We start from the raw sequence: 25,016 nt of genomic DNA, 5'->3' as shown, positions 1-25,016 counted from the left end.
CTTGTAGAATATTTCTAGAAATGTTCTTCTGTTCCTGTGTAATAGGCGAGCAGTTTTGAAAACAGGCATTTCAGAAAAGTTTTTCAATAATAAACCTTTTTGTGCTTCATATTGTTAAGTTTGTTAGTTTTATGAAGTGAAATGAGGCAGTGTGAAACTAAAAGGTTGAAAGATCAAAGATTTAGACATGAAAAATCCAGGATCTAGGCTGAGTTTTTTTAATCTCATTTAAAGTGAAGGCCTTCTAAACCATTAACATATATGCTGATTTTAAAATGTTAGTTATTTAAAGGGTTAAATACAGTCTTTATCTAGTTTTTAAACTCTTAGAAGTGAAGAATTTTCAAGACTGACTAGGCAGTGACATGTGAATTATACGAGTCATGTTTATGAAGGCAGAATAGTAAATTTTAAATATAATCAGGAAGGCATATGGTACTAATAGGTATGCTTCACGTATCCATGTGATCAGATTAAAAAGTGCTTCAGGCCTCTCTCTGCAGCATAGTCTCACTTGTTCCTATCCAGGAAATGAAGAATCATTCATTAGCACTTAAGGCAAGGTGGTTAAGTCGTTAAATTTTTTTTAGTGTGTGTGTAATATTGATGTGTCAGAGTGGGCTATATAGAACATTACCTGAGTTTCCGAAATTCTGCTGAAAATTATATTTTCAGAGTTTGACTGCATTTATTATTGCTGCTGTTTGCTTTCAAGTTGCAAAATAAAACCCTTGTTTCTATAATGGTTATGTTCAGGCCTTTCTGGTGCTGAAGAAAATAGCTTTCGATGGGAAGACAAAACAGCCCAGGTATTTTTTATGGCGAGTATGTTCATTACTAAAGCTGTTGGTTGGTATAATAGAGTGGTTAACATGAGGTCTTTTTGTGAACTAGATGAAAGAGCTTGTTATAATAAGCTGTTGTAGTAAGATGTAAATATACTTCACAGAATTTGAGAAAAACATTTTCCTATTCAGTGCAAGAGATAAGTGGTGTTGGTTTTATGTTGGATTTGTAAATCCACACAAGTCTATGTGTGTTTTGTTTAAGTTTGTGATGCCTTTAAGTCTGGTAACTTCTGAATATGAGGTTTGTTTGGTGAGTTGTTTCAGGGAATTTCCTAGGCAGTAGCGGAAAGAACTGTCTTAGTCTTTTTTTTTTTTTTTCTTTCCCACTTTCCAGTTAAGTTAAACTGGGTGTTACATGCAGCCTGAACATCCATTTGGCAGAGTTACAACACTTCTGGAGTTGGTCACAGATAAAACTAACTTTTTTGGATGATGCAGTAAAAATGTTATACCATAGCTAGTCTTACTCAGATCTGCACAGTTTTTCAATAGCTTTAATATATTTACATATTTTTTGGAAAACATTATCCAGTTAGGGAGTAATGCTGGGAGAATGAGCAGTATGCAGAGCTAGCACAGAAGACAGCAATATGGAAGTACACCTAGAACCCATTGCATTGGGGTAGTTGTAGAACAATCTATTACTGGGTAGAAAAGTGGGGACATGGCGTAGAAGGGAGCAGATGGAGCATTTGAGATGGGAATAGTGGTTTTCTGGCAAGGGAGAGATGCGGGATACACACAGAAAACTTTTGGTATGGTAGGGAATGAGATATGTCCAATAGCCTGAGGAAAGAGCGAGATCTTAACCCAAAGGAAGCGAAAAATTGGTCTCTGCTGTAAAGGAGCCAAGTAATTGGAGTGAATCCTTGAAACAGGTGGGAATGTAATCTGCAGTTAACTTGTGCAGGAGAAGGCAACAGAAGAGAGTAAGGAATTCCTTTGTGTGAACAGTGAGTTTTACCCACTCTCCCAGTTGCCATTAAAAAAATACAGTAGCATGACTTGCAAAAAACCAAAAGTGGTAGTTTTGGAAGATTCTTTGAGGTAGAGATTTCTTTGTTTTGTTATCTATTTTATGTTATATGGTTCCTTTTTATAACTTTATATGCATTCTGTCTGGAGTTGTTTGTGTTTAGGATATGAATGTGTTCAAATAAACTTGTTTTAGAAAATTAAATAGAACTATTCCATGTTGTGCCTGCTATTTATCATTGGCTTTGCGATGTGCTAAGATAGTGTTTACAGTTCTCAGATTGTGATCTTGCAAAGCTAATAAACAACAGATAATTGGGGAGAAAATTTGAAGCATCTCACTTAAAATACTGGTGTACTTTTTTCCCTTCTTAGTGGTAAAATGCAAAAAAAAAAAAAAAGGTGTGGGATTTCTTTTCCCATATCTAATTTTCTTCTCAATACTGGAATTTAAGATCTTAAATATGTTTTGCTAAACATTAGTTGCTAACGTTTAATGGATACTTTCTTTAATAGGGGGTTACTTAAGGTATATGCAAATATATTTGATAATGGTAGAAAAGCAACAGATTTATTATGATCTTGAAAGTGCTGTTGTCATCCTGATGCACCACAGAAGAGTGCTGCAATTCAGATAGCGGGTGTGGTGTCAGAGGGAGTGAAACGAACCGAAATTGTTTGAGTGGAGAGACTTGTAAAAGAAGATTATCGGCACACACAGTGGTAGTATTATTTATTAAAAATACTGAAATAAGAATATAGTGTAAAGAAGCTCCACATATTATTATTCTTGATGTTGTTCCATGCAGCACCTTGTACAAATTAGGAGTTCCCCTGTAAAATTGCAGTAAAGTCCTTATTTTGATCATTGTAGTTTATTGTGCTGTAGTCATCTTAGATTCCAAATATAAAGAAATCTTAAAGGTGCAAAGAAAATATTTTCATTAGATACCCAGTAAATAGAGGAAACAAACTTTTTTTTTTTCATTTGAAATAAAACTCGTTTTGGCAGGTCTTTAAGTAGAGTTCCTTACACTAACTTCATGCCAAGTTGTAGATTAGACACTTTGTACAAGTAGTGGTTGATTCAGTGTCCAGCAGAACAGGAATGAGACCTTAATTTATGGCCTTTCTATTATTAATTGAGTCTATTAGTGGAGTTTGCTGGTTTCTCTGCTTTTGGAGCCTGCTTAATACTTGAAGTAGCAACCATTTACTGAGGTATTCTCTATGAAATTGAACGTAATGTGGCAGTAGCTGAAACTGGAGGGATTTTTTTAGGTCTCTACTAGGAGTTTTGCATCTTTCTGTGGTCATTTTGTCTTCTGCTAGTTTGAGTTTTGTGTACTGGGGATGGGGGTGAGAGAAAGTATCTTGAGGATGGGAGAATGGGAGGGTAATAGTTACAGTGGGTGCAGTTTCTTTGACACCATGTCTGAAGGCTGTTAACTCCCAGTGCCGATTAGGCTACTTTATGTTGATTATGGTTCTTGGGATGGAAAGCACAGTTCAAAAATAAATAAAATTAATTCTGGCTGTTCTTTAATGACTGAATGTGTTTCTTCTGTGCTTCTCTTAGGCCGTGCTAGTAAACATACTGTTTTATCAGTAAAGATTGAAGATTATGAACCACTTGTTGCTGTTCCCTGACTTTCCAGGGAGATTATCAAGCTGAAGTTAATGTGGTTCCCAGAAATTAAAGTCAGTTTTATTTGTGTCTTCAAGGCAGAACCACTTACAGTTTCTTGATTTGTGTAATCCTTTTGCATATGTGGTCTGTGTGCTGTCATATCGCAAAGCATACATGTTGAACCTACGCTGCTCTCTCACTGCTTTTTTGATATTTTTGCATTCCAAGTTTTTTTAGTGTTACCTTTTCCTCTATGCTATAAATTGGGTGATAACCTGGGTTTGTCTTATGTAAATATGATGAGCCCAAATATTCTAGGGCTAACAATCTAAATAATCAAAGTGAATGATCCAGGAGAGTGGAAACAGCTCTAGAGAGGTGTTGATTCATAACACACTTTCTCAGTCTTGTTTTGTTTCCTGTGCATGTTTATTATTTTAAGTTCCTTCAATTTCTCTATCTTGAAGAGTTTTCTGTCTTCCCCTGTTTTTTTTATTATCAGTCTGAAGTATTTGCCATGTTGCTCCCTTTTCTAGGTGTTTATACCTAATCTAGATATAGCTTTACTCTGAAATTAGCTGCACTTCAAAAAGAATTTCAAAACAAGTTTTTTAATGTTATCACTTGTCACACTGTATAAAGCTCTCTCCCTTGACTGTTTTATTTTCCACTGCATTGATTTCTTAGTCATATAACTACATAGCTATTCAATAGTTCTGCAGACTTGTTTTTAAGATTGATTTAAGAATACTTTTTGAGTCTTGTTCACTTTGAGAAGATTTAGTTGGAGTAACTTAATCTGTGTAAGGCATAGGTTTGATTAAAAAAAAAAAGCATAAGTGTTTCAGAAGGACAAGTGCTTCCACGTGGGTGGGTGCTCTCTTAAATCATGCAGTCCTGGAATTCATGGTCTTTTTGCTTTATCTAGAAGTTGCCTTAATGTTGCTTTCACTTATTTAAAGGTATCGAGAACCTGAAGGTGCTTCTGGAAAGCAAACACTATTTCTTTTGCTATCCCTCTTAACTTTTTAGTATTATATTTATGACTTTCACAAAGTAACTTTGCTGACATACACAGTTTTTGCCTATCCTATTTTTCCTCCCTTGCCTCTGAAGAGCTATGGAGTCAGTTGTGTTGTCTGGTAGCAGGTGTCTTTGTGGATAGGAGCTCAAAGAGCAGCTGTGAACAGAAGGTACTTCCTTTAAAATACAGTGGTGGACTTGCACTTCATGAAGTTCTGGCTTACTGTTTTGATCCAGGTATTCTAATTTCTTGTTGCCATTGAATTATCTTTCTCTTTGGCAGCCATTTGGTGTTGTTCAATCTGTTCTTGTTCTGTTTTTGTTTTGATAGTGGTTTGTCCATATACGCTATTTTTTTTTCTTATTGATGGTAGATTTTCCTGAATTCAGTAACTGATCATTGTCAGTCATGAAATTATTTTGGATACTTTCTATTTAAATGAAATGGTTTGCTTGGGACAATAGTCAAAAAAACGTCTTAGAAAGGCAGGTAGGTGAAGTTATTTTCTGTCGACTTTGAAGGTACTATCTGGGTTACTTGCTGGGTAGATGAAAAGAAACTGTAGAAGCTCTAAAGAGTTATGACATTTCTATGCCACAGTCAAACTACATCCATTTAAATAAGGCAAACTGTTTTGTTTGTGCAACATAAATGTTTGATTTGGGGAACTAAATTGATAAATCATGGAAATCTAGTGGTAGGAGTATATGTGTTACCAGTGGATACCTCGTGAAACACTAAATTCACCAAAAGTGGGGAGAGGAGCAAAAAAGATCAGGCAAACTTTTCTGCTGTGTTGCTGGCTCATAGTGATTGCTCATGTTTTGTGAACTCTTCATTTTTCTTAGGATCTGTTTTAATCTCACTTTTAAATTGTCATGACCATTTGGAGAGCAGAAAGCAAAAAAATTAATTTAAATCTGCTTGGACACCTGTGTATAGTTGCCTTGAGTACTGCATTTTACTGCATGCTGGTACCCTGATGCAGATGTTTTGATAGTAATTTCATAAAGAGGTTGTCATTAAAGTTTGCTTAATATTCATGGGAGATCAGCAAAAGTTAAATCTTAGTACAAAAACGTACAATTTTATTCTTCCTCTGTGTTCATTTAGGAGCCAGTGTAGCAATTTCTGTTAATAATCAGTTGTATCAAGTTCACTTGTACCATTGAAGTTGTTAGCTCTTAGAAACGATGTTTGTCCTACTTCATTTTTTTTTTTTTAACAGCCTTGATCTGCGGTTCATATCGCTGAGTGGAATGTAAAAAAGTAACAGTTAATCATGTAATGCTTCTTGGAGGAGATACAGTAGCTCTCATGTTTGGAAGTGATGGAGATTTTATAAACAAGAAATAAAATTCATATGACAGATGGAGGAGCTTTCTATCACTGATGGGAGCTCAGGGTTGATGATATGATTATTTTCAAGCTCTGTGAGGATTTATCTTCACTTGACCATTGATTGCCTTTGGAAGTATTGAGTGTAAATCACTTTGAATTTGGTGGCCACAAAAAAAAATTAAAACTGTTGGGTGGTCTGTTGTTTTTATGGAACTAGTCCATTGGCCAGAGCTGTACACGTTTTCCACTCACTTGTCTTACAAGATAATACAGTAATGGGGAAACTGGTGGAGTTTTTGTTTTCGCTCTGGACTTCCCCTAGTGAGATGAAAATAATGAGATGCTGGGGTGTGTCACTAGGCATGTCACTTTTTTGTTTTTCTTTCAATTTTTGTTCTGTTTTGACTTGGCATTTGTAGTTGAATGACTGTGATGCTGTTTGTTTTCTTTTGGGATTAGTACCTACTTGTGATTTAGTATTCCATGTGGTCAAAGCTTTTCTGTTGGATTCTAGGTTTTAACCCTTGAGGTTGCTGTAAGAAATGGCTGTCATTCAGTGTTTCCATTAATCAAAGTTTGTTTTATCTGGGTGTTACAGTTCATTTTTCTTTCTTAGGCTTATTTCATATGGATTGGAACAATGTAGCTGAAGCTCCATGGGGAAATGATAGTATTTCACTGACTAGTAAAAGCTTAAAGAAACTACCAGGGTGGGTTTTTTTTTTCTGTATCTTTAAAATGTTCACCTACTTCCAGTGAGGTTTGTAGTATTTGGATTTTTGGATGTTAGTTATGCTTTTCATCTAGTTGGAGGCAATCTTCTGTGGATTTGGTGCTTTGACTGGATTATCGCTGTGTACTTTAGAAGAAACTGTTTCTGAAGATTCCTTACTTTAATTAGTGTAGTGTGCAGCTTGATGGCTGCTCAGTAGTGCTGGTTTTAGCAGCCCTGCAATGTGTATTCACTGAAATCTCTGCTCATTTTTAATGTGATGCTTTACAAGTTGAGGTTATTTATTATAGGATCTGTCACAGTTGTTTCCCTTGGTGTTAGCTGAAATCAGCTGGGTCTTTTGCTTACCTACTGAACATCTGGGGACTGGAAGCTAAGCATTCTCGATGGAGGTACTGTAACTCTGAAATGAGCTCCTGTTGATCAGACTGAAGTAGAGCTTGTTGACCCTCAAGGGCATGGTATAAGGCCCATCTGTTAGGTCTGAATTTTGCCTGAGGGAGGGTTACTTCAGTTAAGGTCTAGAGGGAGTATGGTTAGCAGACATTAAAAGTATAATAGCAAATTGATTGGGCTTTAGTGCTAGTGTTTGGTGCCTAGCTCTAATATTACTTCAAGTGGATAGTTGCTAATGGAGGTTCATGGAAAGAAAGAAATTATGCTGTTGTTCTTTTGTTTTTGTTGATACTCCTTCTAGACTCCTACTGTCTGTTGTTCTGAAAGACTAACAGGAAAAAAAGGAAAGAAAAAATTTTGGGCATTCCATTCATTGAATTCAATGGAAGGGATTACTTGCAGTAGTGAGGAAATTGATCTCCTTGGAGAGCCAAGCGTGTGTTAGGAATGATGTACAATGTACCATTTTCTTTAATGTGTTAAATCACTGGCTCGTTATATTTTCATTCACATTTAATTGTACATAACAATTAGTGTCCAAATGTGCATGTGGTAAAATAAGTGGTTTGAAATTTGTCCATTTTAAGTTGGGAATAATTTGGAAATATTTTTTCCCTTATAGAAAATATTTGTATTTACGTGACTCCCAACAATGGCTTCGTTTTGCTCTGATCCTTAAAGGAAAAGAATAATCCAGGATTTAAAATGCTTGAAGAACTCTTTTTGTTCTCTATAAAATTAAAATGACTTGAAACTTCATATAATTCTTTTAGCTATATTTTTTTTTGTTTGTTTCAGTTTCAGGATTGTTTTTAAATACAGTTTGGACTGGATTTAATCAGCTGGACACATTTGGTTCACATGCGCATACAAATTGTGTACATACTAACCTTTTAACATCAAAGTGATGCTAAAAAAATCTTAATAATCTTGATTATGAAGATACATTATTTCTAGCTACAGTAGAGTAGATACAGGTAAAAATAAGTACTAAACAGTGGCTTTGAGGTAATGATTCCCCTATTTAAGCTTGCGTTAATGTTGCTTGATGAGCACACTGTAAATGTCAGTATCATTTCAAAGGTGTTAATCTCTTGGTAGAAGGCAAATTGCTGGAGGAGGGAGAAAGGTCTGGCTCTTCTGAGAAGATTCTGTGTTTTCAGTTGTACCTTCCTGCGTTTGGAAGGCACTGTTTGCCAGTATTTGCAGGCTTGGTGAAATGAGATGTGGGTTTAGTAAGGTATTTTAGAAAGGCATTCGGTTCTTGCCTATAGAGCTGTGATTTTTACTTCAAATTAATTCTGGTACTGGGATTAGGATGCAAGTAGGGATAACACAGGCTCGAAGACTGTGTTGTGCTTGCTGTAACAGTTTTAAATTTTAGTAATTAGTCAGTCTTTTGAATGGTGCTTCTTAAAAACAGCTATTGTATATGCAGGCTCTCTCCAGCAGTGACTGTTTTTGATGCTCTATTGTTTGGGATGACCCCTGAGTTGAACTCTCTGAAACTCAAATGTCTAATGTTCTTCATCAGGCTATGGTCTATAGATCCGTTACAATGGAGCTGGAGCCTGCTTACAGCTTGGGAGCAAACCCAGACCTGTCTGTCACTAGCAATAGGGGAATGCCACAAGCGCTTAAGTTCTACTTGTGTCATTCTGCTTTGATAGTGGCAGTCAGGATTTAAACAGATCTCCCAGCTGGGGAAAAAGGGGTTAGAAAAAGGCAGAAAAAATTGCTTTAACTTATTTAGCTAAAAACTTATTTCAAGATCTTTTGTTTTGTTACCAGGAGTTTGCCAGAATGTCTGTTTTCCTTACTGTGTTCTGTTTTCTCCTCTTTGATACACATTATTACTTTCCCACTTAGCGGGCTTGTGGATTTCAGATGACAAAGCAGAAGGATGTAATTTCCATTACTACCTTCCCTTTGTTAAGGAGCTTTTCGCTCTCTTGGATCATCCCAAGCAGATACTGAAAGTCAAACTGGAGTGAAAATCCCCATTCATAGATTGAAAGATACACAGACACTATTTTAGTAGTCCAGCCCAGTTTGGGCTGAATTGATGTGCTTCCACTCTTTTGGTCAGGAAAAGACTTGAGTGGGCTGAATAAGATAAGATAGAGGAGCGTGTGCATGCGTCTTACCTATGTATGTCCTGCCATCACATCCTTTCTGAAATCCCAAGAAACAAAAATGTGGGTGAATCGGCAGATCTAACAAACAGTGCTGCAGTTAAGCCTTTGCAGACTTGGTAGCAGCCACAGCTCTGGCTATGAAACTTGCCACTGTCTTGCTGCTTCGTCTTGAAATAGCTGGTCAAGGGCAAGAGACCTCCCAAGCCCATGTCTTCTCTGATGCTATATATATTACAAACTTTTCTCTGAAAAGCTCCCTGACATTTTCTCAGTGTATGGAAGACTTAGAGAAAACACACCCGTGCTTGAGCTGTACAGGGCACTATGTGACAGAGAGGAAGGATGTTGCTGGTCTTTCACAGATTTGCTTAGCAGCCTTTAGCTCTTTCCTGGGTGACCCAGAACTTGCGAATTGAGAAAGACAGAAACAAATTCTAGGCTCTCAGTACTGTGAGGTGCCTGATCACCTAAAATGTGTTGGTTCTGGAGGCACATAAAAATGTAAAATGCATTTTTTTGTTGTTTTCTCTTATTTAATGGGTTATTTCTAGAGAAGGACTGTGTCAGGGCAGCGAGTTTCTTGCATTTTGGCCGAGCCAATCGAGAGAACCGTAAGAAAACAGTCATCTCTTGTTGTGTGACTTCCAGCCATTTGATTTTGTAAGCAGTTTAGCTCTTTCTCTAGTAGGTCTTTTACAGCAATATTTGTCTGTACTCTTTAATGTCTTACACAAAGTTCTTCAAGCTAGAAGAAAGGAAGGTGTTCCTTCTTAAAATACTGATCAGTTATCACTCAACTGGATGTGAATCACTTTTTTTTTTCCCCGTTTTTATACTACTATGTCTTGAATACATTATAGAATCAGAGTCCAATGTAGCACTTTGTCCCCAATTTCTGAGAAATTCTATATGCTACTACTGAAAATCTATGGGCAACAGTTTTTTATTCCAGTTCCTCTGATACTACATTTTGATATTGTGTATGCAACTCTGATCTGTTAGCCCTTAGCAAACACTTAGGAAACTAAACCAAGCAAACATTTAAACTATTATAACTAAATCAGCTTTCTAAGAGTTACTGGTTTCTCATGTCATTAATAACCCTACTTATCACAATATCTTCTGCTCGATCAGTATTCCTAGTTGACTTTTACATATTTTCCTCCAAAACCAAGAGTAATTTTCTACAGGTAGCTTAGCATATTTAAAAAAAAAAAGAATGTAAGTATTAGCATTCCTTGGGCTGTAAAATTAGAGACCTGTGATTTTGTATCATAAGGTGGTCAAGTTATGTTGCATTTGCACTATAAAATACTCTCATGCTACAGGTTCATCAGTTTGAGGCTTTTTCATCTCTGCGTAGAGAAATTAACCAGATTGTATGCCTGTGAACCGGAGAAACCACACACCTGCATAAATGCGCACTTCTTTCTTCCTCCCTACGCCTTATTTTGCAGAACTTGTTCTGGGTTACGTTTTCTCATTGCCTTCCCACTTAAGACCAGGCTGTAAAAACAGGGAACCCTTGAGAGAACTATGCTAAATACCCGGTCATAGCCTGTCCTTGTGGTCACCAGCACCGTATGTCATCTTAGTCAGAAGTTTGCTTATGCCTGTTTGGGGTTTTTGAGAATGGCACTAGTGCTGTCAGTGGATGTAGAAACTCAGACTGACTGTAAACAACTTAGAAGTTTGAGCTCCTACTTAAAGTATTTATAAAGTACTGTACTTTGGTACCTTTCAACTGTGAGGAAGTTAGAGTTACCTATCCACACGAAATTGTTTGAGGCAGCCGTTGCCCGAGTGCTGTGTCTGCAGTGCTTTGCCATCCTTGGTTAAACAGCTTCCTGTTGGAACCGCTGGTCTGTGTAACGTTACTGTATGCGACAGAAGTGGGCAGGTGATGTGCCGTCTTGTATGCATTCAGACCTACTTCTCGGTACTGATTTTGAGAAAACTGTATTTGGATAACTCAGGTGTGTGGAGGTCACATTTTATTATATAGTCAGTTTTCCTATCATCCTGTTTGTAAACTCTGCTTTCATAACACACTTCTGCAGATTTTACTTTTGGGGATAATTTTTGGCTTAGGCATCAGCTGAGGAAGGAAGGGATGTCAGTCCCTTAGTTGCATCTGTTGTGGGCCTGGCATGGTGGAAAAATTGGGATTGCTTATAACATATTTGGCACTTAAAGCTTCTGACATTTTTCTAGAGATCCTAAACTGCTATTACCAGTAGCTGTAGTTAGTGGCTGTTAATGCTGCTGAGACTGGTAGCTTCAGCTCAGTGCTAGTTGCGTGGGTTTTTTTTGAAGTTTCTCGTGAATATAAAACAAGTTTTCTGGGAACGGCAGCAATATGGAACAGAATTAAAACCGTATCTCTAGGCTTCTATTGGCCACCTTTTCTCTGTTTCCTGGTTGCAGACTGTGAGCATGTATATTGTGAAAGGAACCAAGAGTACTTGGACTGGGAGGTGGGGAGGGGTCATGGAAAGCTGTATGTATTCAGGGTATAGAAAAGGGAAGAAAATAAAAATAGTGGGCACATGGAGAAATGCTGTGTAGCAGCCAAGAGCCGGTATGATTTTGATGGATAGGAGTCATGCCTTGTAAATTGTTAGATCTTTTTCTGAAATTGGGAAGAAAAAAAAGGCGTGTGGTATTTGTACAGCATTTAGGAAGTATATATTTGATATACTTTTATTAAAGCAAAAAAACTGTTGAAAAGGTTTCTTGGACTTTCTTTTTAGCTTGGAAAACAAAGGCCTAAGAATAATTTGTCAGTTTTAATAATAGGAGGAGACTAATGGGTTGGAAGAAGATTTTTAAAGGATCTGTGCTTGGGATGTGGTAGCCAACATTTTCATAAATGCTACCTTGCTGGTATCTCTTAGATCAGAGTTTGCTCATGAAACCGTATTACTCTGGGTAGTTAAAACTAAAGCTTAACTGGAAAGCATTGCTAAAGGGAATCTGTTATTTTCACTAAGGCAAGACATTTTTTATTGATAAATGCAGGGGAATCCACATGGTGGGTGGGTGGGGGAAATCTGAACAAGGCAAATATCTATGATGATTTCAGAATCTACTGTGCTAGCGGTTTTTTCCTGTGACAGTGATTAAGAAAGGTATAGATAATGTGACAAATTGCTAGTAAAAGATTTTAGAGCAAAAGAGCAAACATGCTAATGATACCTTCAGATTTTGAATAATCGTGTAGTTTTTGTTTCATCCATCTCAAAACGTGTAATAGGATAATAATGGATATGTAAACAGTGATGGTCGAAAATATGGAACAGCACCTATACCTTTAAAAGCAGAATGCTTTAACATAGAAATTATGCGCAAGAGGTGTGGGAGAGAGAAAAGGGATATGAGAAGTTTTAAAATTATAAATATTATGTAGAGCTGAACAGGAAATTATCATTTTCTTTCTTTAAAGTAATGTAATTGGATTTTTTTTTTTCCTTGCACTCTGCTCAGAAGAATATGTAAAGACACCTGTGTAAAAATCACTCCTGCATACTGGGCTGTATTAGCAAAAGTGTATCTATGTGGTCAATAGAAGTGATTCTTCACCTCTACTTCACACAGTTAAGGCTATGTCTGGATTACTGTGTGCAGTTTGGGACTCATCCCAGATGCATACTGGAAAGGATCTGGTGGAGGGTCTCCAAGACAGGTAGAAGGCTGAAGCAAATGCTGTACATATGGAGAGGCTGAAAGACTGGGTTTCTTCAGTTTTAGGATAAGAAGAGCAGGGTTATTGCGGTTTCCAGTGACCTGATAGGGAGGTTTAGCAAAGAAGGAGCTAGAGTCACCTCAACTGTACAGTTGTCAAGGATGAGAGGCAACAGACAGAAGTTGCAACACTGGAAATTCTGATGAGATGTTGGGAAATTTTCCCCCTCCTCACGAGATTAATCAGATATTGGGACAGTTGTTCAGAAAGGCGGCAGAAGCTCCAGCCTTTGAAAATACCCATCAGCAACTGGACTGTACAAGACTACAAGCAGTCTCATCTCACATGCTGCTGTTTGAGCAGGAGATTTGACCACCTGACCTTCTGAGGCCTTTTCAAAGAGGATCTGTTCTGTAACGCTGTATCTTTGTAGAAGACAAAAACATAGAGGTCCTAAAAGGCAGTGAACAGGTTCACAAGGTAAAAAAAGGTATATCAGTAGCTATTTAATGTTTATCCAGGATGAACACCTATCTGTCTCATACTTTTTGCTTATAGATGGAAAGAGCACACTCTGCAATTTTTTTCTGGTCCAGTTTGATTCTTGACTCTGTATCTGCCAAGAAGCAGACCAGAACTGCTGATGAAAATAACCCGATGGCCATGTGTTCTCACTGCTGCTGCCAGCTTCGCTGGAAAGTTTTAAAAAAACAGAACCAAAAGCATTAGCTTAGACCATGCATGTGATGGACACTGTGCTGGGGCAAGTGTTGTAATACCTTAAACCTACTGTAGAACTGCAACAACTTCCGTGCTGTATTCTTTTTAAGGACCTAGTGTTAGCGGTCGTTGCTGGGCTAGCTACATCTCCAGACCCAGCAGACCTTTTTTTTTTTTTCCTTTTTCCTTTTATTCTTTCCTGGGAAATGAAAACTAACAAATGGCTGTTTAATGTAGCTAAAAAATGACTTTGTTAATCACATGAGAGTTAATTTTCTGACAAGTCAGTGAATGGGAGAATTTTCCAAACCTCCATGTTGTTGTCAGTGTCAAGAAGTTATACTGTCGAGTAATAGTAGCTATTTCCTGACTGTACGTTTGTTATAGTTAGTGATGAACCACAACAAATAGTAAGCGTGTAAGATTTTCTTTTCAACCTGTCTAAATATATCTGAAAGAAAACGCTAAAGAGCTACGATTTTTACTTGCTCTGTTAACATGCAACCAATACGGAGTTTCTCTTTTTCTTTTTTTTTGTCTTAACAGCATAAGCAGCACTATTATGGACATAGACAGCACAATTTCCAGTGGGCGTTCCACTCCGGTTATGATGAATGGACAAGGAGTTCCTGCCTCCTCTGCAAAAAGCATTGCTTATAACTGTTGTTGGGACCACTGCCATGCTTGCTTCAGCTCCAGCCCAGATTTGGCAGATCACATTCGCTCCATACATGTGGATGGTCAACGAGGAGGGGTTAGTGTTACTTTTTGTTTTCTTCCTCTTTCTTTCTTTATTAGTTGTCAGTATTTTATTCTTAAAAACAGAAAATTTGCTACTGTCATTAAAGTATCAGTTCTGTAAGTAGTGGCAACTAAGGTTGGGCCTGCAGCAGTCTGGTATTAGGCATTCAGCTGTTGCGTAGTTCACTTTATTTCGTGTTCTGTGTTTTTTAATTGAATGCCTAACTTTAAGAATGTAGTAAGTTCTTTTTAATAAATGATTTGAGGATATCAGGTTTGTGATAGATGTGCTAACTTCTCAACATCCTGAAGCTGTTGGTATATCTTTAAGTGCTTATACTTGGAATTCATTTGCTTAAAACTATTAGTGTACGTGTTACTGCAGGTGAACTCAGGTGAAGTCATATCTTGATTATGAATAGAGTCTCACTAGAAGTAAAATATGTGCAGAATGTAGAATAGCGAAGATGTAAGACTTACTGACTTAAGAGTACAAAGGCTTACCAAAACAGCTGTCTGTAGTACTGACAGCAGGTATACCTTCAATATAATTGCAGCTAGTGTTTTGTTTTTGGTTTTTTTTTTAATTGAGGTGCATAAGTAATCATGTGTATTTCAGTCTAATCCCTGGTCAAATGATGCAATTTCTGTTGTTCTCACAATTTTAATGTTTCAAAACATTTTCCAGCAGAGTAATTTCGACTCTGTACTTAACTACCTGTCCCTCCCCAACCTCCTAAATTACCTTTAATATCTGGAATATGTCATGTGAACTACCTTTACATCAAACACAAGCAACCTGCCTGCTTTCGGTGCTGTGTGTTGCAATTCTTTAATTTCTTGGAGAGCTGATATCAAACCTTAACCTAGATTAATCACTATATTTTGACTTTTTGTCCTGTCACGTCTCCAGAATTAAAATGTTAGGCATTTACACTTTCTCTTGAGTGAATGAGAGACTTAAATAAAATGCTAATTTGCATTACTTTATTATGTAATAGTGTCACTACGACAGCCGTGGCTCTGGTTGTATTTAGCTAATGTTTTTTTGTATGACTGAACTTTCAGCTTGATATTTGGTGACTTTTTTTCAGTCCAACCTCTAAGTATAATCGTGAGTCGGCTTTTTAGCCACCCATGAGGCGATCTCTGTAGTTCTATTCATAGGTTTATAAAAGTGTTACATGATCCTGGATAAAACAGTGAAATGGATGAGATGTATCGCTATCCTGTGGGCTTTCACATAACTGCATCTTTGGGGATCTTTATTATCCCGTCCATGATCTATTTTAGTTTCTTAAAAAGGGACTGGAAGATTTTTCAGGGTTTGTTTGGAGTTTTTGTTGTTACTTTTTATTTTACTTCTGTTCATTTACATTGCACGTGACATGATTTGTGGGTACTTTTATTTGGAAAATATTAGACTGTATTTGTCTTTCTGAAAGAGGAGGTTGTGGGAAGCACCAAGTGTCTCATAACTATTGCATTCAATGCACACTTTTTATCCCCCTGCTGGAGGTGGTTTATTTTTTGAAAAGTTCTTCAACTTGATGCTATGGAAGGGGACCGATGCTGGCTGTTTTGTTTCAAGGATTTGTCTGCCACCTGCTGGTGAGGTGTTTAAGTGGTGTTAGAAATTCTATTCTTGTAGGTCTGACTGGATTTCAGGTACTACTTAACTAGAATGACTATAGATTTGAAGAAAAGTGGGGGTAGTAACTGCTTATTGAAAATTTAAAAGCAATGTGACAAGCATCCTTGAATTGTAAAATGTATGTTTTCAAGCTAATACTGAGATAATGGCTCCAAACTAAACCAGGTAGGTCGATGAAGAGCCTGGGAAACTCTTTGACAAAATAGTTGTACTGCCCAAAAATTTGTTTTCAGAAATATTTTAAGTTCAGCCTTTTGACAGGGGTTCCCGAGAATCCTTGCGTGGACATGTGGTGGATTGTTATAAAACCAAGTGCTTTTGTCCCTGGAGGGATTGCATGTCCACAATCTGTAACTCTGTAGTAATACTCCTTTCCTGAGTGCCATGCAGTCTGCAGATGCTGAGGGAAATATTGGGACAGTTACGGAGCTGTTGCACAGCCAGTCCACTCGGAAATTCCAATTCTGTGGCTTCAGGGGGATCTCAGAACTGAGGAGCAGCAGATACCAAAGGTTTAGGGGTTGGACCTCATGTGTCAAGAGGTCTGGATAAGTCATACAGACGTGCGGGGTTTTCCAGCTTTGTATTAGTAAGGAGGGTTATCTAAGTAGATATACAGTGGGTACATACCACTCCTGTGGCGGCTCTTTTGTTTTGAAAATACAATCTTTTGAAGATTGAGGTTTTTTAATCTCCGAAAGAGAACAAGAAACTCAAATCCAATTAGTTTGCTGTGGTTCTGAAAACCTGTATTATGGACAGTGCTATTCCTGGAGACTGTATCTTGCTGCTACAAGTTAGGGCTATACCTACCTTCACACGCCGACCTGTTGAGGAAATTCTAATGAAAAGCAAGTTCATCAAGCTTTTCTGTTCTCTCAGTTATAGATAGACATAATTGAGAGAAGAGAAAGAAGCATGAGTAAGTTCTAGTCCCCTTAATGTACTGTTGTGCACATGACTATCTGTACACTGGAATCGCAAAACACCCATAGATTTTGAATCCTGTGAGAAATTGTAACTTTCTTTATTAGGATTTGAGTACAAGGCCCTAACTAGAGGTATCCAGTATTCCGTAATATAAGCTCCGGTATTTAAACAACTGTATTGTAATTGAGTTTTTACTTTTTGTATTCTCAGAAAATAAAAGTATGAATTGCTTTTGAGTGTAAATGATTTTCTTTCTGTATCTGCTATCCAGAAAATGTAAATTTGTCTTGTATAAATGCTGTGTTTCAGTACATGGTGGATACAGATATTGAAACAATATCAAACACAAACTCTTTACAGTGGATGCTGTGGCTCTCAATTGTGTTTATCTGCAGAGGCATCTGGTTTTTTTGAGATTTTATTCCAGTGACCTGCTTTTTTGAATGCTTGTGGTTGTAATTATTTTTTCCATGGTGAGATATGAGAAGTGCGTTGCAAAATTAGTGGTTATTGTTCAAAATTTTTTGATGTACTTTGTATTGTGAAAACAGGCCTCTTTGCTAATATGGGTGTTTGGTTTTTTTTTTTTGTACTGTTTGACTTCTGTAAACTTACCGCATTTTTACTCTATTAGGTGTTTGTTTGCTTGTGGAAAGGTTGCAAAGTATATAATACACCTTCAACAAGTCAAAGTTGGTTGCAGAGGCATATGCTGACACACAGTGGGGACAAACCTTTCAAGGTAAGGTTCACTGTAAGATACATCATCCCTTATTTTATGAGTGATCCTATTTATTTTTCCTGATACAATATATTAATTGAAAAATGTTATCACAGGAGGATTTCTTAAAATGTATCCAGTGAGCTGAGCCTTCGTCTTTGCAATAATAGTGCCCAAAGGTCCTGTTCTGTTCTGAAAACAGGTGAAGATACTGTTATTGCTTCTCTATCCCTGTTTCTTTTAATCTATAAATGATAGGGGAGTGTTAAACTAAATAGTACTGAAGTTTGGGTTTTTCGTGAATTTTCCAGTTGAGCTGCTTACATTGTAACAGTGAGATATTTTGCCTCATGCTTTACACTTCCACATTAAACTTTGGATCATGCCTGATGGTGCATATTCTGTGCTTGAAAGAGCTGGTTTTGTTAACAAAATTCAGTTGAAGCACAGTCAGTGACTATTTATGGTTAACCTCTCTGAGAATAATAAGGAAGTCAGGAATGCAGGACCGTTGAGCTGACTGTGTTTCCTGCGTAGTATTTTCTAACTTTCTCTTTCTTTCTCCCCCTAATCTGTACCTGCAATTCTAGGTATAGTAGTGTTTATCATTCCCATATCCACCAATCCGTTATTAATGAGTTGCTTCATCCTCTTATGGATACACTTGGGGCAGTTCATAGCTGTCAGTCCTGGATCACTTGATGGTAAGTCCCACCCACGCTACTTCAGACTGAAGTTCTCCTTCCATTTAGGATATGAAAATTAATTAGGGTTTTTTTAAGTTTAGGTAGCATTTTTATGCCTTCTTCTCCCACAACCCCACCAGTTTTAGTCACTGTTTCTCCACTTCCTTCTCTTTCTTCTCAGGTAAAATCTTCTGTGTTTTTTTTTTAAGGCAACTTTATTACTAAAAAATACTTTTCTGGTACAGTGATGTCTTCTAGAAGTTACTACTTCTGCATAGCTTATAACAGTAGTTATGACAGAAAACAAAACTAAACTCAAAACCTAGAGAGTAAAAATAGTGCATTGCATGTGAAAAAGTTTTTTAATAAGGGTTAGACTTTTTTCCCCTATAGAGCTGTGTAGTTTAGTCTGCAAACTTCTGACTGAAAGAGTGAATAACAACAGGAAACTTGCTCTTGAGCTTATCCTACCCTTTTGTTCAAATGAATAAGGTTGGCATGTTTTTGGAAGTATAGCATAAGGTTCATAGATATCCCTCAAAGTTGACAGATGTGATTGTTCCAGCAACTGATCTAATCTTCAGTGCTAATGCCTGAGTAAAAGAAAAAAAACACCAGTCATCAGAGGAAACTTGTACCTTAGGTCTTCTCATTTTGGAATTAAATATTTTGTATTCCTTAAATTATAATGGCAAGCTTTGGTCTTAAAGGAAAGCCTTTCAGTAGGGTAATTTCTATATTTACTTGGTCTAGATCAAAGAAACTCAATTTTAGATACATTGCGTTTCAGAGGTGGGCATGGCTCTGAAATACCAGTAGTACTTTTGAGTCTGTCAGAATTACCTAGCTAAGTCAGTAAAAGTTGGTATCCCAGGTTTTTTCCTAGGCTGGTTACAGCTAGAGCCCTAAAATTTAAAACAATTGGTTCTGATGATAATCATCGTGTGTTAAATACGTGTCATTTCACCAGCTGATTTTCTGTACTTTTTGGTCATACTAAGGGAATGAACAAAACCCAGTCTAGGATGGCAGTAGTTAATCATCATGGCTGAATGCGTGTCACTTCAACATTTTTTCCTGCTGTTGTCTTTAGTCCCTCTGTTTGTTTTTTATCTCTGTATTTCTCAGTCTCTTCCTAGGGGCTATGAATGGAGGATAATTTTGGTAACATCTTTTGTTCCCCTGTCGTTTATGCTGAATATAGGCTTCAGGGCTCACAAGAGGTAGCAAAGTATGTAAGTGTCTGTGATAGTAACCTATTAATTAACTAGTCCTTTCCTTGCTTGCTTCTTTTCTTTTACAAGCTTTTGAAATCTACCGTCTGACACAAAAACACTTGCAGTGTTGGATGTTAGTCTTGATCAGTCCAAGAAGAGCCATTGCTAATTGTTTTACAGCAGTCATTCAGAAATAGAGCAAAGTTTTTCGTTTGGTGTGTCTAGCTGTTCTTACAAATCTTAATTGCTCACCTTTTGGGAAAAGTCAGATTTTTTTCAAGTCAGAGTTAGATTAAGGACCTCTTGTACTTGATGATTGATGCAGACCAAATATCTCCCAAAACCTAAACTACAAATGAAATTTCTGTTGCCTCATGATAATATACTTGAGTTCTAGCATAAAAGGAAGGAATCTGTCATTTCAGAGAACTTGCTGAAAATACCTAGTCATTCAGTGTTTTATTTAAAAAATAAATTAATGTCAGGATTTTTGAGTAAAGCTGTAAAAGGCAGTAATGGGAATAGTATAGCTGTATGATGTTGTGTGAAGAACTGCTGTTCAGGATGTTTTTAAGAAAAGCAAAGAATGTTAGCTAGGAAAGTGACAATTAGAAGCATGGAAAATTTACTTTTGTAAAGGTAAAAGAACACTATAATCGTGTGATGACCAGAGGAGATTAATAAACATACGACAGGTTGCTATAGTCTTATATTTCTAGTCAAAAAAAGAGACAAAAGTATTTTCTTAAGTTGAAAGGCAGTTGGGGACTGTCTCACGCATAAAGCTGTCCTTTGCATTAGAACTGTTCTGTTGAATGATATGTCCCTGTCCTGTCACCCTTTTGCTTGCAAGTGGGCTCATTTTGTGTAGTTGCCCATTTTGGGTTTAATTATCTATTTTTGTGATACTCATGGTGTTCTCCTTTGAGTAAAAGCTGTATCCAGCTGTAAATGAGCTGTTGTGCTTTCATGGTAAAAGATACTTGTGGGTTTACTTGCCTTTTCTGTGCATTCATATAAAGTGTGTGACTGTATAGTTCATTTGTCACAGAAATGAACCCACTTCTAAATTACAAAGGCAAAATGTTTCATATTTTCATAAGTTTCTGCTGGTTTTTTTTGTTTGTATGGTTTAGTGTGTCCCGCTCAGCATTAATATTGCAGTACCTGTGTCACAGAAAAGGGAAATTTCCTTATGAATACATGTTTTTGAGACCGTTGTTATGCTAGCTCCATTTTTGTATGGGGCAGTTTCTGGGTAGTGTATGTCAAGCTCATAACGAGGAGACATTTTATGTCTTGAGTCATCTGCTGAACGAAGGAAAAAAAGAGATACCCTAGATCTTTGGACAGAATTTAGGACCTCAGTTCCCCTTTAGTCATCATATTGCTTTTCTGTTTTTTCCCTCCCCCCCCCCTTTTTTTTTTCCCTAAGTGTTTTTAACTCTGATGACCTTGGGTTTCATGTGGGACACATGGATGGATTTTTTGCTTGGTTTTTTTTTGATGTCATCATCACTAAGTTTTGTTACTGATAAAGTGTCTTTTCCTATGGAATCCACCAATCCCTCCACCAAAGAAAAAGTGTCCATTAAATGAGTCATAGTTAGCATTGCATGTTTCTGATTAAGAATTTACTGGCCTTCTTTGGCCCACTGTTAAATATTTTTGAAGTTATGCTGCTCCTCTGATACCTGAAGTTCATTGCTCTTGTGCTGCTGGAAGTTTTCTCTTTGCTTATTGCAGTCTGATTCTAGCCATCCTTTCATCTTTTTTTCTTTTTATTTTGGTCATTATAGACATTCATTTAGTATAGGTATTCTCAGAGCATGTAATTGTTTCTCTGAAGATGTTTAGTACCTTCATGTTTGTGTATAATTTTTACATTCAGAGTTGAGAGAGAAAAACTGAAACATTATTCTTTTTTAGTTCTGTTATTACATAATTTTTTACAGCTTTTTAGAAACTGTTGGAATGTTGTGGAGTGTCATCAACATGTAGTGGTGATCCTGTTGAGGACTGAGCAACTGAAAAACTTTCAGGCTTTCAGAACATGTAGACAGGTGGACCTAAAGGAATCATCTGCTGAGTTAGAAAACTGATGCTTGTAACTGTCTTTGGCAAGCTGAGAAAAAGTGAATGAAGAAATTCTATCTTACTTGTGCTAAACCTGGCTGTTACAGATAATAAGTGTTTGAATAGTTAATGTGCTGTAACAACCTGCATTTTTAAAAAAGTTGAGCAAAGTACTATTTGCCATGCCTTGTTGCTGTACGAGGCATTGAAAGTTAAAGACCTATAAAATGAACTCTTAAAATCTAGTCTAGGTGACCAAATACAAGATGTTAGGCACAATGAAAGGACAAATGGTAGAGTGAGCACAAAACAGTGAGAGATTTTATGCAAAAGAACTGCATATAGCAGTCTTCAGTAAGTATAAGACTACATGTGGGTATGCTACCAGCTGCTTTCCCATACTGATTCCAGTGGGTATGCTCTTAATGGTTAAGATCAGTCATGCAAGGTTTGCTTGTGTGGGGTAGATGCTTTCAATAACAAGTGACAGAACACAGGTTCATTGGAGGCTTTCATCCTGTGTTTAAAAGGGAGGAAGAAAGTAATAACGAAATTTGGTGCTCATTCTACCACCTGTGACTTCCAGAATTCATTAAGGGGTGACTGCATTTGGTAAGACTCTGAGTAGAGTAACACTTCTTGACATCTAGAAAATGCAGCCAAGTGGCTTCAGTCCTCATTTGGAATTCATGTCTGTTATGCTTTTGGCAGAATATCTTCTATCCATTAGAGCATTGCAGATGGGGATAGAAAATATAAAGGCATTCTGCCCAGACACTTAGGTGTTGAGACAATAACAAGGTTTATCCAGATGTCTAAAAGATTACTATTAGATTTATTGGAAAAATTACACATTGAATGTTCTAAAAAGGAGGTTTGGTTATTTTGAATTTAGAACCCCCCCCCGTATTGCTAGATATGTTCATATCCTGTTTATTAAAGTCACTGGTCATTACTGCCCATTAATAATGGTGGGTATGGGTACACTGGAGAAATTAAACTTCTTACATGTTGACTTATTTTCTCTTGAAGTAACATATCCACCAATCCGGACCCAATCTATCGTATTTAAAATTGAATGCAAAATTTTAAGATTTAGGTTTTAGGGGAAAAATGAAGAGGTTGGTTTAAAGTTGTGCATAATAGTTGAGTTTGATTTATTAGAAGCCCTCTAGATCTGTATAATTATCTGGTGGGAAGCTGATTTGGTGTGACTTACCGTCCAGAGATCCTGAAGTGACAGCCTGAACTGCTCCTTTATCTTTGGAGAGAAGAGACTTTACCCATTAGTAACGGATTGCTGGATATATTATTTTAGAGAAAAAAAAAAAGAAAAAAACAGGTAAGATTTTTCTCCTCTTCTACTATTTTCTGTCTACTACAGAGGCATTCTCTGTCATCTTTGATATATCACCTGTTGATTATTTGATGACATGGTCAGGTAGTCTCAAACTACAAAATACCTGAATGTAATGATTTCTGCAAATATTTCATACTGTGGCTCAATAGTATAAATAGGCTTTCTGGAAAAAGATAATTGCTACTTGCAAGTTGCATATGTTGAGGTTTTAAGGATGCTGGTTTGGGGCTTTTGGAAGTAGCACTTGGGTAAAACAAGAGAAGTAAGTAGTAGCCTCTGCGGATAATCTGTATAGAGTATCAGTGATTTGTTTTCTTTGTACATGACTAGACAAAAGTCAGGTTATAACATTATGAGTCAAACTGCAGTTTGTAATAAAACAGTGTTTCCCATCTGACAGACACAAATAAATCTTATGAACTTGTGTTTTAAAAAGTTTTAGAAATGCGACTGACACAAAGTTTGTGTTATTTTCAGAAAATACTGCCTTTTGATATTATACTTTAATAAACTTGGAATATGGTAATGCATGCACTGTACCAAGACTTTAGGTTATTTTTGACCCCTAGCAGGTTGTCGGCAAGACTGAAATTTTAATTTCTCGATGTGAATGAAATCAGAGTATGGGTGTGTTTTTTGGTTGTGTGTTGTTTTTTTTTTTTTGTTCTTTTTTTTTCAGTCTTTTTTTTTTCCTGCCAGTGTTTGTAGGGACAAGGAGCTATAAGCTGAAGTCAGGAGCACCTTAATGAGTTAGTTTAGTTTTTTAGCTTAGTTTCATGAAACTGCTTTTTTGGGCAAGACAGCAGTTTCAGGGTCTTAAAAACCAGAGAATAAAAATTTATTTGCACTACTGCACACATGTATTTTACCTGTATCTGTTGATTGTGAGTCTGATCATCTTTAATACAACTAAATGGGTCAGGTTCAAGGTCAGGTTGAGCAACCTTATCTAGCAGATGATGTCTCTACCCATGGTAGTGGGATTAGAGCTGGATCATTGTAAAGGTCCGTTCCAACCCAAACCATCCTGTGATTCCATAAGTGTGAATTTTAATCATCAGTATTAATTGGAAGTAATAAATACTTCATTGAGGTTACCGTAGCGTAAATGAGATCAGAATCTGTAGTGTTTTGAATTTCATAGATGTGCTGGGATGTCTTGCATTGTAAGTCACTACAATATAAGTATACCATATTGCCATTGTTGGAACATGGGGAATTATAGGGCAAGGTAAAAAGGTGTAGGTGGGTTTTTGGTAAAAATCTTCACAATTCCTAAGATACTTATTAGTGGGGGAGACGGGGAGGAACAAATACAGTGTGAAGGATCCTGATCTTTTTGTCAGGGAATTGTATGTTTGTAGGTAGCTCAGTACTTAGAAAACTTTACTTAACTTCCTCTAAGGATTTTTTTTTTCCCCCCTTAAAAAGAAAACGCAAATAAATATGTGAAAAATGTTACCCTATTATTTCTTTTGTCTGTTACTGTCTTGAAATATATACATATTTTAGTCCTATAGCAAGTTTTAAGTCCTTGGGGATAACACAGGTTTTTCTCTTCATGGATATGTTATGTTTTTATGATGATCATTTGCTAGGTCTGAGGCAGAAATAGACTTTTCAATTCTGCAGCCACAGTTGGAAAACGACACAGTTGGATTTTAGGGACAAAACATGCTGAGTGATGTTCTACTGCTGTTTTCTTGTCTTTCAATCAAATTTGCCAGCTTGGGGGAGGTTACTGTAAGAGCTTTCAAATTCACCCTTAGTCTTCAGAGAAAACTTACCACTATGTACATGGTTGCAGCGTGACTTCTGTTCTTACTTCTGAACTCCTGTTGGAGCTGCCTCATCAGTTTGTTGGGGAGGGAAGTGCTAGAGCAGAGAGGTACACGTGAAGGAGCTGGGAAGGAGGGGGAGGAGCAAGGCAGATGTGGAAGGAGAACTTTCCAGTGGTTTAGAGTGGTGATGGGTCTTTTGCTACTTGCCCTACCGCTGTTACCTGGATCAGAAGAAAAATTGAGCATGTGAATACACAGTTCATTGTAGCCAGTGATGGAATGCATATCTTAAAATCACTTTTCTATTACCCTTGTAAGTTCAGAGCACAAGAGGAAAGGTTTGTGCCTCCTTCCCCAGCA

The 25,016-nt window shown here is 37.1% G+C and overlaps 1 protein-coding gene across 4 annotated transcripts in view; it reads left to right on the top strand.

The window, feature by feature from the left end:
- Positions 1-25,016, top strand: part of AEBP2 (AE binding protein 2) — a 55,092-nt gene that overhangs the window by 5,156 nt on the left and 24,920 nt on the right. For all 4 annotated transcript variants that reach the window (XM_075440228.1, XM_075440217.1, XM_075440207.1 and 1 more), the window contains exons 2-3: positions 14,037-14,244; positions 17,450-17,557. In XM_075440228.1, coding sequence (XP_075296343.1) covers positions 14,037-14,244; positions 17,450-17,557 — 316 coding nt within the window. The remainder of the gene's footprint in view (positions 1-14,036; positions 14,245-17,449; positions 17,558-25,016) is intronic.

This window comes from Opisthocomus hoazin, chromosome 1, assembly GCF_030867145.1.
Source record: "Opisthocomus hoazin isolate bOpiHoa1 chromosome 1, bOpiHoa1.hap1, whole genome shotgun sequence".
NCBI lineage: Eukaryota > Metazoa > Chordata > Aves > Opisthocomiformes > Opisthocomidae > Opisthocomus > Opisthocomus hoazin.
The sequence above is the reverse complement of the archived record's forward strand: the minus strand, read 5'-3'. Positions and strand labels throughout refer to the sequence as shown.